The 15,419-nt window shown below is 46.1% G+C and overlaps 1 protein-coding gene across 3 annotated transcripts in view; it reads left to right on the top strand.

The window, feature by feature from the left end:
* The window catches only part of CCM2 (cerebral cavernous malformation 2), a 58,770-nt gene that overhangs the window by 18,545 nt on the left and 24,806 nt on the right, over window positions 1-15,419 (top strand). The window contains exons 1-2 of one of the 3 annotated variants that reach the window (XM_012646969.1): window positions 2,374-2,505; window positions 9,612-9,785. The exons of 1 other annotated variant lie outside the window; for it this stretch is intronic. In XM_012646969.1, coding sequence (XP_012502423.1) covers window positions 2,407-2,505; window positions 9,612-9,785 — 273 coding nt within the window. In that variant the 5' untranslated portion in view covers window positions 2,374-2,406. Of the gene's footprint in view, window positions 1-2,373; window positions 2,506-9,611; window positions 9,786-15,419 lie in introns of those variants that run through there. One more of the 3 variants, XM_012646970.1, reaches the window with a different exon arrangement.

Here is a 15,419-nt window from a genome sequence, read left to right as displayed (position 1 = left end):
TTTTTTTTTTTTTTTGAGACAGTCTTGCTCTATTGTCTGGGCTAGAGTGCAGTGGCATCATCATAGTTCACTGCTACCTCAATGTCCTGGGCTCAAGTGATCCTCTCACCTCAGCCTCCCGAGTAGCTGATACTACAGGTGAGTGCCACTTTGCCCACCTAATTTTTGTATTTTTTGTAGAGATGGAGTTTCACTATATTGCTCAGGCTGGTCTCAAACTCCTGGGCTCAAGCGAGATCCTTCTGCCTTGGCTTCCTAAAGTGCCGGGATTATAGGTGTGAGCCACTGTGCCCTGCCTGTAATTTTTTATAATACAGTTCTGCTACTGAGAATGGAATTCTTTTGGGGGCTAACATTTTCCCTTATCAGGGTTCAGGGTTGATGCTCCCCCTCATCAGATTGATGGCAAATGTTCATTTGTAAAACATTCGCGGCTGGGGGCTGTCAGCAGCAGACAGGTGTTGGCCAACCCCATGACTCTGTCCTCCACATCACTCACTGGGCTCTCAGCTACAGCCATTTTATTATTCTAGTGAACTTTTTATTTTGGTGATCGTATTTGTAATTTCTAAGATACCTTTATTGTTCTCTGTTCTCTCTTTTGCATAGCTGCCTGTTCTTATTTCATGGATGCAGTTCTTCTCAAGTGTCTCTACACCAGCTACATTTAGGTGTCCCCATCTGTCCCTCCCCAGTTGCTCTTTGTTGGGATCGTTGTGTTTGTGAAGGAAGGACGGTGTGGACTAGTGTTCAGAGCATGTGGGTTTCCTTTTTAGTCACGTCTGTTTTCCCTGAAGGCTGCCTCCCCTGTTCCCCCTGCCAGAATCCAAAATAGGGGTGGGGCTGCTCAGTGGAGTAGCAGTAGCGTCTCTTTCTGCGTTTCACTCCTGGTTTGCTTTTTTCCCTTTGGACCTGGTGTGGGGGTCAGGGTCGCCTGGTTCTGTCCTGTAGAGGCAGCTTTTAGAAAGGAGGAATCTGAGGTTGTGACTCTGCTCTGGGTGTTAAAGAGAGAAAGTGATAGTCCAGTTAATACCAGATACGGATTCAAACAAATCCAGCTTTATTAGTGCTTTTTCTACTTTCCTATACTCTCTATATCTGTGGCATATGGAATAATAAGTGAAGCACAAAATTATTATTCTGAAGCAATCAGTCTTTTCAGAATCAAGAAATATTAAACTTTATTTGTTATGGGTTAATGAACTTGATCCATATGAAATTGCCATTTTTATAGGCAAAACAGTATTGAAAATCAGCACTTTGACTTGGTTCAACCTAATATTGGTAAAATTGTAATTGTTATGTTTGTTTATTAATCTGTGGGTATATAGGGTCACTCTGATTAATGAGAACATTGAATTAAGTAGCCCTGTCTATCTGCAAACCATTCTGGAATCTTCAGAGTCCTAAGAGCCTTCACCATCAACAAGTCCAACTTCTTTTCTAGATTAGAAAATTTACCCTGTAGAAGTTAAATTGAGCTTGCTCAGGGGCACACACTGTTTAGTTTCAAAGTGCTGACTCAAACTCGTCTGTCCTGGAGGCTGAGGACCTTCGAGCCAGGTGTGCCCTGCACCTGGAAATGCAGCTGCCCCTGTAGAGGTCTTGCCGCCTTGGCACAGTGTGGCTGGAATGGCCTCGTCTCGTTTCCACCCTCCCATGTGCTCAGTGCCGTGGGTCTTCAGCGACAGCATGGCCTATTGTTGCCAGGAAAAGGCTGCCCCTAGCAGTGTTCTCTACCTGCATGGTTTTGTGTTTTTTTGAGACAGAGTCTCGCTCTATTGCCCAAGCTGGAGTGTGGTAGTGTCAGCCTAGCTCACAGCAACCTCAAACTCCTGAGCTCAAGCGATCCTCCTGCCTCAGCCTCCCAAGTAGCTAGGACTACAGGTGCAGACCACCATGCTCAGCTAATTTTTCTACTTTTAGTAGAGACGGGGTTTCTTGCTCAGGCTGGTCTCAAACTCCTGAGCTCAAGCGATCCTCCCTCCTTGGCCTCCCGGAGTACTAGGATTACAGGTGTGAGCCACTGTGCCCAGCCTCTATCTGCATGTTTAGCTTTAGCATTTGAATGTGCAGAATGGTCAGACCTCCAAAATAATGTCCTTTCATCGACTGCCCAGTTTCGGCTGGAAATGCAGAGAGGCTGCCCGTGGGGCTCACATGCTGTGCGCGGTAAGGAAAATGAACTGGTTTACTTTGTGTCTTTTTGTGCATGCAGCCTGTTTGGATTTTGCCAGTAGTTTCTGGGTGCTGCCTGCTTTTTAAACGTTTGAAAAACTGTAAACAGCTTCAGTGAGCTTTGCATAAGGAAGCTGTGGTTTCTGGTCTTCCTGTTCACTCGTGTGTTTTCGGAGGGAGGGCTAACATCTGACCATATTTTTTGACAAGTTCGGAAGTGAATAGAGAATGCACGGTAACTACGGGCAGAGGGGGAGGAACCAGAATCCATGCAAAGAAATTCCTCCTCAAACGGAATTTCAAACAGGGTATTCCATGGAGAATGAGGTAGGTTCAAATCCTGCGTGGAAGCCGCTGTCCAGAATGATTGTGTGGGTCCCTGGTTGGGTAGCTTTTGTGGCTGCTTCTCTGGGCTTGCTCACTGTGAGCTAGGGTGACCCACTTCCTGTGACCCTGCTTTGGGAGGCTGGGGTGGAAGTGAAGTTCATGCACTGGCCTCCTGGTCCGAGACCCTGTGGCTTCTGATGGAGGCCGATGTGCTGGAAGCAAGTCAGGAGCGTGTGGGGGTGAGGCGCCATCCCGTCCAGGCGGGGTGTCCCGGCTGTTGCCTTCAGCCATCTTGACCCAAAGAATAAGAGGCCACAGGTTTTCCATCTTCCAGGGAAAAGGGATTTTCTTGTGGGTTTGTAGCCAGTTGGGACTCAAGAGCTGAGTTGAGAAATGATAAGGGGAAAAGGTAAAGCAACAGAGAGCACCCATAGCTGGAGGGGTCGTGCCTGGAGCTTCATTACACAAGGCCCGTACCAGGAGCAGGGGCTGTGTGCAAGACTCCACCAGCGGGGCGGGCCCACCCCTGCTGTGGCTTCCTACAGGCCTTAAGCTGCCTGTGTGTTCTGTCACCAGAGCAAATGGGCAGCAGTGAGCGGAGATCCGGTTCCCCTTGAAACTCGCGGAGCTCTGAGATGGGGCCTTGCATAGGCTGTGTCGCACTCATTATTTAGACCTCTGTAGCGCCGAGGAAAGGTCCTTTTTCCTTTGGTGGACCCTGAAGTACTTAATTTTTTTTTTTTTTTAAAGGTAGATAGCTAATCTGTCAACTGGCACTGCGGGGGGTACTGGAAGATTGTTGGAATTGGGATAGGCAGTGCTGCAGCACAGCTGTCACCAGAGGGAGCTCTGTCATGGAGCTAGTAAAAGGGAATTTGTTGCAGTGCCTCCGATGCACACCCGGGGCAGTGTGATTTATAGAGGTGGCAGGTGTCGCTCTGTGGGGGAGTAGCCTCTTACTGTCCAGCTGGACAGAAGTGTAGCTCCAGGTTTCTGCTGAAGCAGGGCCACTCTGAGCAGTGTTTTCAGACCCACACACTGAGTTTGGTGCCTCTTCCAGCCATTCTGCATCCCTGCTGGGCCCTGATCATCACTATGTGGTTGCTGTTTGTCTTGTTCCCTCTTTGTTCATTTTTTTTAGAGATAGGGTCTTGGTCTGTCGCCCATGCTGGAATGCAGCCGCATGATCATAGCTCACTGCAGCCTCAAACTCCTGGGCTCAAGTGATCCTCCTGCTTCAACCTTCTGAGTAGCTGTGACTGCAGGCGTGCGCCACCACTCTTGGATAATTTTTTATTTTTTGTAGAGATGGGATCTTGCTGTGTTGCTCAGGCTGGTCTCAAACTTCTGGCTTCAAGCAATCCTCCCACCTTGGCCTCCTGAAGTACTGGGATTCTAGGCAGGAGCTACCGTACCTGGCCTCTGTCCCTCTTTAGACTGTGTCCCCTGTGGGCAGGGATGGTGGCTCCCACAGCCCCAGTGTCTGGCGAGTAGTGATTACTCAGGAAACATTTGCTGAATGTTGAACTTAAGGACACCCAGAGCCTTTATCTTTAAACATCTTTTTTCAGAAGTAGTCTTGTTTTATTAATTAGCTAGAACCCCCTTGTAGTTTATTGTGAGGATTAAGTAAGATGCACATGTGAAAATGCCTTAACACTGTACTAGAGACATGTTCGGTACTACTCAGTACATCTCAGTTTTCTTCTTCCTTCTTAGACTCCTCAGCACTTTCTCCAGAATGGTGCTGAGCTTAGTGTTTTGCATGGAGAACCCAGCTGGTGGGTGTAGCTATATTATTTACGCTGGTCCCCAAGTAGAGGCCACTGTCTCATGACTCTGCTTTTGCTGGTTCTTTTAGCAGATGCATTTTTCCTTGTAAATTAATGAACAGATGCTTCGACTTATAAGTCTCTGAGGATTTCTTGAGTAGACTCAGTTACTCCAGAGCTTGTTCACCCAAGTGAGCTGATGAGGTTGAGCTTCCCATCTAACAAAACTCGGGACCCGATGTTGGCAGCCGAGGGCTAGCCTTGCCCAGACCCCAAGCTTTGGCTGTGTGTGAGGCAGGCGCTCTCGCTGCATAAGCTCTAAATAGGCCAGATTTAGTTGTAGTTTTTTAACTAAGAACCACATTTTAGGTTTCCAACTTTAAGAGTTGTTTTAAGCTTAAGATGGAAAGTATTGCAAGAATATTGTAAGGATCTAGGGATCTTTGCAGAGTGAGTTCAGAAAGTTGTGTACAGTCATCAGAGGCAGCGTGTGTTCCACATGGAGGGACGTCTTTGCACAGTGCTGCGCGATGACTCGGCTCTGTGTTCCCAGCTCTTATCTCTGTGCCGTAGACCCTGGCCGGTCCCTTTAACCCTCACAGCCTCAGTTTCTTCCGGAAAAACTTGGGCTGGGATGGATCCCACACCCCACCTTGGTGCTGGGACTGCACTCATGGGAGAGAAACCACACTTAGCCTGGTGCTCCCTCTGGGGCTGAACTGGTCCTTTGGTACCTCAGGTTCAAAAGTGATAAGATCGTTGGGTAGTGATGAATATGCTCGCTCAACATACTGTGGAATGAAGAATGGATGCTTATGCGCGCTAAGACTACCTTTTAAACTCTGTCAATCTATGGAACATTCCAGTGAGTTAACCCGTGATGGTTTCCTGGAATCCTGATTCTGTGCATCAAAATATTCTTTATTATTTCTCAGTTTATTTTTTAACCAGAGCTTTCCTGTAAATTTTCATGTTCTAAAGCAACTTCAGTTCCAAAAACTTGAGGTGTCCTCTTGTTAAGTTTCATCTACGGAGCAGTGGAGAGCCGCTCTGTCCTCGGTGAGGGTGTAGCCACCCTTCGCTCTGTGCTGCATGTGTGGCAGTCGCAGAGGACAGCTGCAGCAGATGTGCAGGGATGCACTTCTTTATTCGACAGCTTCAGTATTCCACTTTCTAGGAAAACCTATCCACCAATTAAAATTATTTGTGACGTAGAAAAACAAAAGGCCTGTGGTGCCTGCTGTATTCCGGGCTAAGGGCGAAGGCCGGAGAGACACACCTGCCTCCAAGTAGTTTACAGAATTAAACTGTCATGATTTGAAGCCCCAGGTCAAGGGTTCCTCCAGAGTACTTTGACACGCCTTTGGTGTTATGGGGTTGCTCTGTCCTCTGCCAGTCTGTGAGCAGTCAAAGGGCGACATCTATTGGTCACCTCTCCTTGTCCCTTGGTGCTCAGGGTAGCACCTTTAAGAACAGGGTGATTTAGCACTAATGTGATCATTTGGGGCATCTGTGCATCTTCAGCCCTGGTTGGCTGTTTTTACTGTGGATTTAATTCCTGATACTCTGCCCTGGTCTTTTTTCTTCTGCTTGACTCTAACTTCCTCGAGGGAGGGACTGTGTCTCCTCCATCCACAGTGTCTCCCCAGAGACCTGGCCTGGTGTAGCACCCAATCAGTGGGCAGTTCCCGCATTTATTGCTCTCCAGCCCTGTGCAGGCTCCATGCTGGGTGCAAGGGCCACACGGCGAGCCAAGGTCAGGGGAAGACAGAGCTGGGCTCAACCTAGGGAAGAACTGACCCTTGGGCCGTAAGAGGCATCTACAGCGGGCTGTCCTGCTTTCCTTGCCCTGCAAGAGTTCCTACAGCGTCTCACTGCGTAATTGCAGAGGGTCTTTCCTTAGGGGTGGGATTGCAGGACAGGGGCCCCCAGGGTCCTTCCCAGTGCAGACTATAATTTTGTGTGCAGACTATAATTTTATCACCTGTACACCAACACTAAAATAGCAGTGTAAGTTGCATGAGGTTTGTGGGCCTGTTGATTTGGCTTGAGGTTCTTGGTGAGAGGTGATCTTGGCAAATATTTTGTCTCAGTTGTTTTCCTGTTGCTCCCATATGTAGATTAGTAATTAGTTTTGTAACAAGTAACTTCGGGATGATCCACCAGACCGAGCTGAGCTGCCTGCCTCCACTGTTGTTTTCAGGACTCAGTCACTGCCTGTGCCACAGCTAGTTACTGTTTAGGGGGAGTGAGCTTTGCGGGTGCAAGTAGAAATGGTTTAGGGACAGCTGTTTTCCTCTAGCCAATTTGAGATTATCCATGTCTGTGGAGATGTAGGCTTCTTAAAAGCCAGGCTCACAGGCCACATGCCTTTGTATTTCCATAACCTCCAGGGCAGGGCCTTGCCTGTCATAGGACCTAGGAGAATAAATGAGTGATCAAGTGTAACACATTCAAAGAGTAATCCATGTGCCATCTGGTCACTGAAGGTGGTGCCAGTGGAGAGGAAATCACAAGTCAGCGAAGCCTGGTCTGTTTTTGGTAGAGCTGATGAAACGTGATTTTTCCATGGCTAAAATTAGATCACTAAATTTTGAGGGTCATTTTCCACTTACAGTGTACCATAAGTGGCTATCTGACCAGTCATAGGTGACTGTTTCCCACAGTTCTCCCACGTGAACCCCACACTACAGCTGCCTCTTGTCTAAACTTGTCCTGGAGCCCAAAGCTTGGTGGTGGTTAAGGGGAATGAACTCCCTACTTGGGAGGCTGAGGCAGGAGAATCACTTGAGTCTAGGAGTTCAAGGCCAGCCTGGGCAACACAGTAAGGCCCTGCCTCTAAAAAAGAACAACAACAACAACAACAACAAAAAACCAAAAAAAGAGGTACAATTCCAGGTCAAAGTGGGGGACTACTTGTCAAGGGGAGACTATTCCAGGTCAAGGAGGGACCACATCAGGTCAAGGGCAGACTATTCGAGACCAAAGGTAGATCATTCCAGATCAAGGGGGGCATACTAGTTCAACAGGGAGGATTATTCCAGATCAAGGTCAGACTATTTCAGGTTAAGGGAGGACTATTCCAGGTGAAGGAGGTAGATGCAGGAATGGGTGCAGCTGGCCCATGTGAGAGGAAGTATTTTAGTTGATTATAGGGCTCTAAGTCTGGGTCACATGCTTGTCACCTTTCCGAGGCATGAATCAAGGCTTAGGCGCTTGGGTGCTAGTCCAACTTTATTATCTAGTCTGTGGTCATGACGTGTAGGAGACAGTCTGATATATATATATGTGTGTGTGTGTGTGTGTGTGTGTTATCTATATAATGACAACACTTGAAAGAGATGAATTGTATTGTCAAGTTAAAACCAGTTGTAAAAATAACTGTTGACGTATATTTTGCGTGCTCACAATGTATCAGATATGTGCTCAGAGCTTTACCTAGGTCATTTTATTGACTTCCCATGGCAACCCTGTAAGGATCATTAACCTGTTTCGCAGATGGTGAAAGCTCAGCTAACCAGTTTGTTTAGGAAGTGGTGCAGCCCAGAGCATGCCAGAGCAGAGGTCAGGCCTTGGACCTGAGGGACATTGTATTTACCAGTAGGAGGAGGAGAGCTGGCAAAGGGTCCATGAGGTGCAGGGAGCCCAGGGGACAGAGGGACAGAGGCATGGAGGCACAATGCCAGATAGTGCACTCCTCTGGAAGCTTAGATTTTTTGTTGCGTTACTTTGTTTTTATTGAAAGAGCCTCCTGATCCTGTATCTGTTTTAATGGATCAATGGAATAAACCCAGATATGAAAGGGCTAAGTACGTAAAGGTGAGGTGTGGAGCTGAGGAGCCTCGGCTGTCAGGAGGCAGCAGAGTCAGGAAAAATGTCAGAGTCTTGCTTTGCGAGGATTTGTTTGATTTGGGATGGGCTTTGTTTGGTTATTTACTTTTCCCTCGAATGCTGGAGGGCTGAGTGTTTGTAGGTGGTGGGGAGGGGCTGTGCAGGGCAGGGGCGGACCCCAGCCCGGTTACGGGGACAGCTGCAGGGTCTGCTGGGAGCCGCTGGGCGACCAGCTCCTGCCTTCGTCAGGAGCGGTCACTGAATGGCTCAGCCCTTGCCATTATCGTCCATCTGTGAGATTGATGGGTTTGTCGAGGCGTCCTCATGGGACCACAGGTTCTGTGACACCATTTTATGTTGGATTTGGTATATAGCTGGATTTCCCATATGCAGGCAAGAGACAGAAATGAGAGTTTTTAATGGTGATTTATGTGTATATATTTGGTTTGTTTCTGTAAGTGTCTGGTGATGGAGGGGGGGTTCTGAGCTTGGCCTGCTGTGGGGGTCCCAGTTGCCGTCTGGGCGCTGGGTCACTGGGTCCTGGCGGGTGAGCTGCGGAAGGAGCATCATCATCTCCCTGAGTTACTGTCGAGAGTGACGGAAAAAATAGTGGGGAAATAAGTTCTCGCTCTGACTTAGGTCACAACCCGGCCTTCGCAGGCCTCCCTGCTGAGGCCGCAGGTCAGTGTCTGCTTCTCTCTGGTTCGCGTTCCTTGGGGTGACTGGAAACAGGGATGGCGGCGTGGTCTGTCATCACGGCGTGGGATCGCTTTGTGACAGAGTCGTTGGGAAGGGAGGCGAGGCTCTCTGTCATCCTCACTCTCTTGCTCTTTAAATTGGCTTTGCTGGTTGGCTTGGCCTTCAGAACCCTCCTTAGATGCCGCGTGGGTGTGAGGTTATCAGGGTTAGGGGCTGGCCCGCTGCTAATCAAGGCTTCTCCCTCGTTGATCTTCGTTGGTGCTTGACATTCGAAATGTCAGCACTCAGCCACGGGGGGTGCCTGTCGAGGAGAAGGGATCACAGAAAAAGCACGTGTGCCACTGAGAAACGTGCTTCTGCAGAACGTGCTTGACCTGTTGGTGCCAGCACTGGCCACACCTCCCACCTGCCTTCTCAAGAGTTCTCGGAAATGAAGGGTCCCAGCAGAACCAGAAAGAGTTGGAGTAATGTCATGTTTTGTCTTCTGGGGAATTTCCCCCTTTCTGTTGCCTTCTCGCCGTTATCCCACTTCTACGTGTCGTAGGAATAGGTTAGGAACAAGGCCCTCCATGCCAGAGACCGCGTGGCCGCCCAGGCCCACCCCACCGGCCTGCATGCTGGCTACGGAACCCAGGTCCCTCAGGCTGTGTGTTCTTAGCACCTCTCTCCCAGTCCGGCAGTTGCCCACCCCTGTGTGCATGGGGACGGTGGTAATAGTTTTGGCTGCTTCTGTTTGTTAGCCATAGGTACCACACAAAGCATTTGTAAATAATGAACTCCAATCATTGCCATTTCTGCCTGCAGCCTGGAATTGTGTCGCCATTTAAACGAGTATTCCTAAAAGGTGAAAAGAGTAGAGATAAGAAAGCCCATGAGAAGGTGACAGAGAGGCGCCCTCTGCACACTGTGGTGTTGTCATTGCCTGAGCGCGTCGAGCCAGACAGACTGCTGAGCGACTATATTGAGAAGGAGGTGAAGGTAAGTCGTCATGGGCCGCAGGGCGCGCCTGCCAAACGACAGCAAAGATCATGCTTGTGTCCATCAAACACTCTGAGTCTATAAGACACTGCCACATAAATACCTTAGTCGATTATCCCATGAATTGTCTTGCCTATGGTGATGTATCTAATATCTAATAACCGGAAAACCAAAAACTCAGATTCATGTCTTCTAACCTTAGTTTCTGGTTCTTTCTATAGCAGCATGCCACCTTCTTTCTCTTTAGGGCCCAGCTGTGTGGGTAGCATGTGCTGCTTCACCAGAAGAGGGTCGTAGGGCTGGGAGAAAACACATGTCTCCTCTAGTTTGCGGATGCAGAGAGTTACTTGGTCAGGGCCATGGCCTGTTGCGAGTGTCACAGCCACAGCCTAGGACCTGGGTCCTGATTCAGACCATGAATTTGAGGCCTTTGTTGTGTCTCAAACGCCTGTGCCTAGAATACTATGCATCGGTCATGTGATGTGCGTGAGTTGATTTTTAGTCCCTTGCCTAAAACAAAAGTAAATGCATAAGAAGGTATAAACCCACGAGGTCAGAGAGAATGGGAAGGAAGACAGTAATGGGTGAGGGTGATTCGTAAACTTGGGAGAAGGAAACCAGTGAAGGTGAGATAACCAAGAGCTTATGCAGCCAGACCTGCGTCCCATCAGGAGTCCAGGAGGCTCAGGAGGGGCATGGGGCTGTCTGAATGTTCTGTAGGGGTTTCCACTCTCACTTGGCCCAGCCAGATGGTTAGCCCACCCCCACCCCACTGGGAGGTGGGGAGCTTTGGATATGAAGACACCTGGCACCAGGGTGGGTAGGGGAAGACCCAGACTGAAGACAGGAGGTTAAGTCAAAGCCTGTATGTGGAATGGTGAGAATTCCCAATCCCTTTCTCTGTCAAGCTAACAGAATGCCTGTAACTGGGCATTTCCCACAGAGGCTCCTTGGAAGGGTGCTTGGTGGGGAAGTTGGGCAGCCCATTCTAGCCCTGGGGGTTACCATCCAACCAGCCTAAATAAAGCCTGATGGTTGGGATTCCTGCCAGGCACCAGCTTCTGTCTGCTTTTCAGAGTCTCTTTTCAAACATAGGTAGCTGAGGATAAGTACACATTTGAGGTAAACTTTCAGCCTAAAGATAGAACCCAAGACAAACACAAAAAATAAACACCACTGAAACAGCAACAATGAAGAAAATAGAGGAAGGAATTGTAAAATGTATAATATTTTCAGAAAAATAAGAGGAAATATTGTTGATGACATGACAAGATTCTACTTTAAAGAAAAAGGTGAAGGGAAGAACTTTTGGGATTAAAAGTACGTTATGTTAACTATGTATCTTAAAAAATTGAATGGAGGGTTGAAAGATAAAGAAAATCTCCCAGAAAAAATAATAAAAGACTAAGAAAGTTAGTAAACAAAAGGTGAAAAAGAGAAAAAGAGGAAATTCGAGGATCGATCCATGAGGTTTGGCATCTGATTCACAAGAAGAAAGCATAGAGGAGAGGGTAAGAGGAAATTATTAACACAGTAGAGCGAGAACATTTTGCAGAATTAACCGATGGACACGACTCTCCTCACTGAAAGGGTCCCATCATGATGACTAGAAAGTCAGCTCTATAAACCTGCACTGGCAGTTATTGGAGGATGTTCTGCATCCAAACACTCGGGCAAACCAAGAAGAAGGAAAACGTGGGTTCGGAGCTCAAGGGGGTAGCACAGAAAAGAACAGAGATAATTCCCAGGATGGTAGAAAAGCAAAGTCCTAGGACGAGAATCTAAGAAACAAGCCACAAAAGCTGGGGGAGAGGGAATCGCAGATGATATGTTTGGGTAGAAGGATGTATTGCGAGGCTGCTCAGGAATTAGAGGAGCATGTAGCACACAAAGCAAATTGAGGGGGCTCCATCAGAAACCATGAAAAATTAAAACTTGAAGATTGGGTATTTCCATTTCTGGGAAGACGGAATAGATGTACTTTTCCCTGTTTTTCCAGTTAAGCACAAATAAAATGCCCAGACATTATATATGCAGTCATATAAGAAGACTCTGAAAGGTAGAGAGAAGGCAGACCAGCCAGGGACCTCAGGACCCAGAGAACAACCCCAGAGGAGAGGAAATGGGCAGGCTAGCAAGACAGAAAATGTTTAGACAATAACTACTGAGCACCAGCCAAACACGGCAGATAAAACTGTGGCTCTACCTCTGCGTCTGCCAGCAAAGGCCAAGTGGGGGCCACTTCCTCCTTCAGAGAAGACTGAGTCGGGAGCACAGACTTTTATCCCTCCTAGGCAGTAACAAACCCCTGAGGAACCTTAGGTGGTTCTGGGATGTCAGTGGAGATGTGGGGGAGCAGTAATTAGGCCCTCCTACCTCTCCCAGGCAGGGAACTGTGAGTGGAGGCTGCACAGAGAGCCGGAGCTCCCACCACGTCCAGCAGTAAAGAGGAGGCCCCCACGGGTGTGTCACTGGAGGCCAAGCGGGGAATCCGACCTTTGATCCTCACCTGGTGGTAAATAGGTGGTGCTTTTTACCCTCCGAGGGACTAGATTAAATTTTCTCACATTTGTATCATCAGAGTCCTGGAGGGAGAGAGAAAGAGGGCAGGGCTGAAAAACTTTTCAAAGATATAAAGGCTGAAATGTCTACATGGCTCTAATTTGGCAGGAGACAAACTTAGAGATTCAAAAAGCTGAGCAAACCCCAAACAGGATAAACCCAAAGAAATCCACACTAAGATACATCATAGTAGAACTTCCGAAAAGTAAAGACAAAGAAAAAAGTCTTACAAGCTGCAAGAAAAATACTTTTACTCATAGGGGAAAACAATTAGAACGATAGCAGATTTCTCATCAGAAACAATGGGGACCAGAAGGAAGTGGCACAATACTCTGCAAGTTCTGAGAGACTCTGCAGTATCAAAAAGATAATGAGAGAATACAAGCAACTCTACACACACACAGTGGACCAATTCCTTGAAAAGCATGCACTCCTACAGGTCATCTAATATAAAATAGATCATTTGAATACCGTGTAACTGTTAAAGAAATTCAGTATCTGATTTGAAAACTCCCATAAATCTCCAGGCCCAGATGGTTTCACTGGAGCATTCTATCAAACATTTATTTATTTATTTCAAAATATTAAGGGTGTACAAATGTTTATGGTTACATGGATCGCTTTTGTAATGCTTGAGTCACAGCTGTGAGTGTGCCCATCACCCAAATAGTGTTCATTGTGTCTGTTAGGTAGGTTTTCTACCCTCCCCCTGGCTTTCCTCCCCGCTGCTTGATTTCTACTGAGTTTTACTTACCTCTGTGCACATGTGTGCTCCTCAGTTAGTTACAATTTAATAGCAAGTACATGTGGTGTTTGTTTTTTTATTCTTTAGATACTTCACTTAGGATAATGGTCTCCAGTTCCATCCAGATTGTTGCAAAAGGCATTAATTCATCTATCAAACATTTAAAGAATTAACACCAATTTTATATTGTCTCCTCCAGAAAAACAGGAAGGGGAGGAAACACTTTCTGACTCATTTTGTGAGGGCAATATTACCCTTATACCAAAACCAGAACAAAACAGTGCAAAACAAAAAGAAATTACAGACATCAACACAGACACAAAACTCCTTAGAAAAACATTAACTAGGCCAGGCACGGTGGCTCATGCCTGTAATCCTAACACTCTGGGAGGCCAAGGTTGGAGGATTGCTTGAGGTCAGGAGTTCAAGACCAGCCTGAGTAAGAGCAAGACCCTGTATCTACTGAAAATAGAAAAAATTAGCCAGGCATGGTGGTGCGCACCTGTAGTCACAGATATTTGAGAGGCTGAGGCAGGAGGATCACTTGAGCCTGGGAGTTTGAGGTTGCAGTGAGCTATGATGACGCCAGCGCACTCTAGCTGAAGCAACAGGGAGACTCTGTTTTTTTTAAAAAAAAAAATAAATTAGCTAATAGAATTCAGCATTGTATAAAAAGAATTGTACACGGATCAAGTGGAGTTTATTCCAAGGATACAAGACTGGCTTAATATTTGAAAATGTAATCCATCATATCAACAAGCTAAGGAAGAAAAATCACGATTATAATAATTGATGGCAGAAAAATTATTTGACAAAATTCAGCACCCATTCCTGATTTAAAACTCAGAAAAATAAGATATGTATGTAAATAATGAATATGTGGACACCACAATTAAAAATACACTACCATTTATAATTGCTTAAAAATGAAACGTAAGTATAAATTTTATAAAACATGTATAAGATTTGTATGCTGAAAACTACATAACACTGATGAAAGAGATCAAAGATCTGAGTAAATGGAAAGACATACCATGCTCATGGATTGGACGACGCAACCTAGTTAATATGTCAGTTCTCCCCAAGTTGATATAAATGTATCACCTCCTTGAAAAGCACAACCTCCTACCACAGATCACCCATATGAAATAGATAGGAAATAGATAACTTGAATAGCTCTCTAACTATTAAATGTGAATGATATAATTCCTGTCAAAATCCCAGCAAGATTTTTTTGTAGATATAAACACGATGATTTCTAAGATTTATATAGAAGGCAAAATAAGTAGAATAGCTAAAACAATTTTTGGAAAAGAAGAATAAAATGAGAAGAAACAGGCTGCCTGATTTCAAGATATATTGTATTGCTACTGCAGTCAAGACTGTGTGGTACCTGCAGAGGGACTGGCACAGGGATCAGGGTAGCAGAATTGTGAGTCCAGAAACAGACCCATGGAAATATGCCCAGCCGATTCTTGACAAAGATGCAAAAGCAGTTCAGTGGAGAAAGGATAGCCTTTCAACACATGGTGCTGGAGCGATTGTACATCCACAGGGAAAACTTGAACCTTGCCTTAAACCTCACACCTTGTACAAAAATTAACTCAAAATGGATCATGGGCTTAAATGTAAAAGTGCAACACTTCTAGGGGAAAAAAAAACTGGAAAATCTTCAAGATGTAGGGCTAGGCGAAGAGTTCTTAGACATGACACTGAAAGCACAATCCATAAAAGGAAAAACTGATAAACTACCTGGACTTCATCAAAATTTGAAACTTTTGCTCTACAAAAGAGGATGAAAAGTAAGGTACAGACTGAGAGGAAATATTTGTAAACCACGTATCTGACAAAGGGCTAGTATCTAGAATGTGGAAAGAACTCTCAAAACTCAACGATAAAAAAGCAAACAATCCAATTAGAACATGGGCAAAAGACAGGATGAGACATTTCACTGAAGAGGATATACAGGTGGCAAAAAGCACATGAAAAGTTCAGCATCGTTGGCCATCAGGGAAATGCAGATTAAGACCACAATGAGCTGTCACTACACACCTAATTGGTTAAAATAAAAAGAATACGAAATGCTGGTGAGGATGTGGAGGAACTGGACCCTTCATACTTTTGCTGGTGGGAATGTAAATGGTACCATCACTGGAAAACAGTTTGGCGGTTTTCATTAAAACTCAACATCCAACTATTAATATCAGACAAGTCGGTGATTGTGCTCCTAGGCATTTATCCCAGGGAAATGAAAATTTATGTTCACATGAAAACCTGTGTATGAATATTCAAAGCAGTTTTATTCATAATAGCCCCAAACTGGGAAC

This window comes from Propithecus coquereli, unplaced genomic scaffold (genome assembly GCF_000956105.1).
Source record: "Propithecus coquereli isolate 6110/MARCELLA unplaced genomic scaffold, Pcoq_1.0 Scaffold252, whole genome shotgun sequence".
In the NCBI taxonomy this organism is placed as follows: Eukaryota; Metazoa; Chordata; class Mammalia; order Primates; family Indriidae; genus Propithecus; species Propithecus coquereli.
The sequence above is the reverse complement of the archived record's forward strand: the minus strand, read 5'-3'. Positions and strand labels throughout refer to the sequence as shown.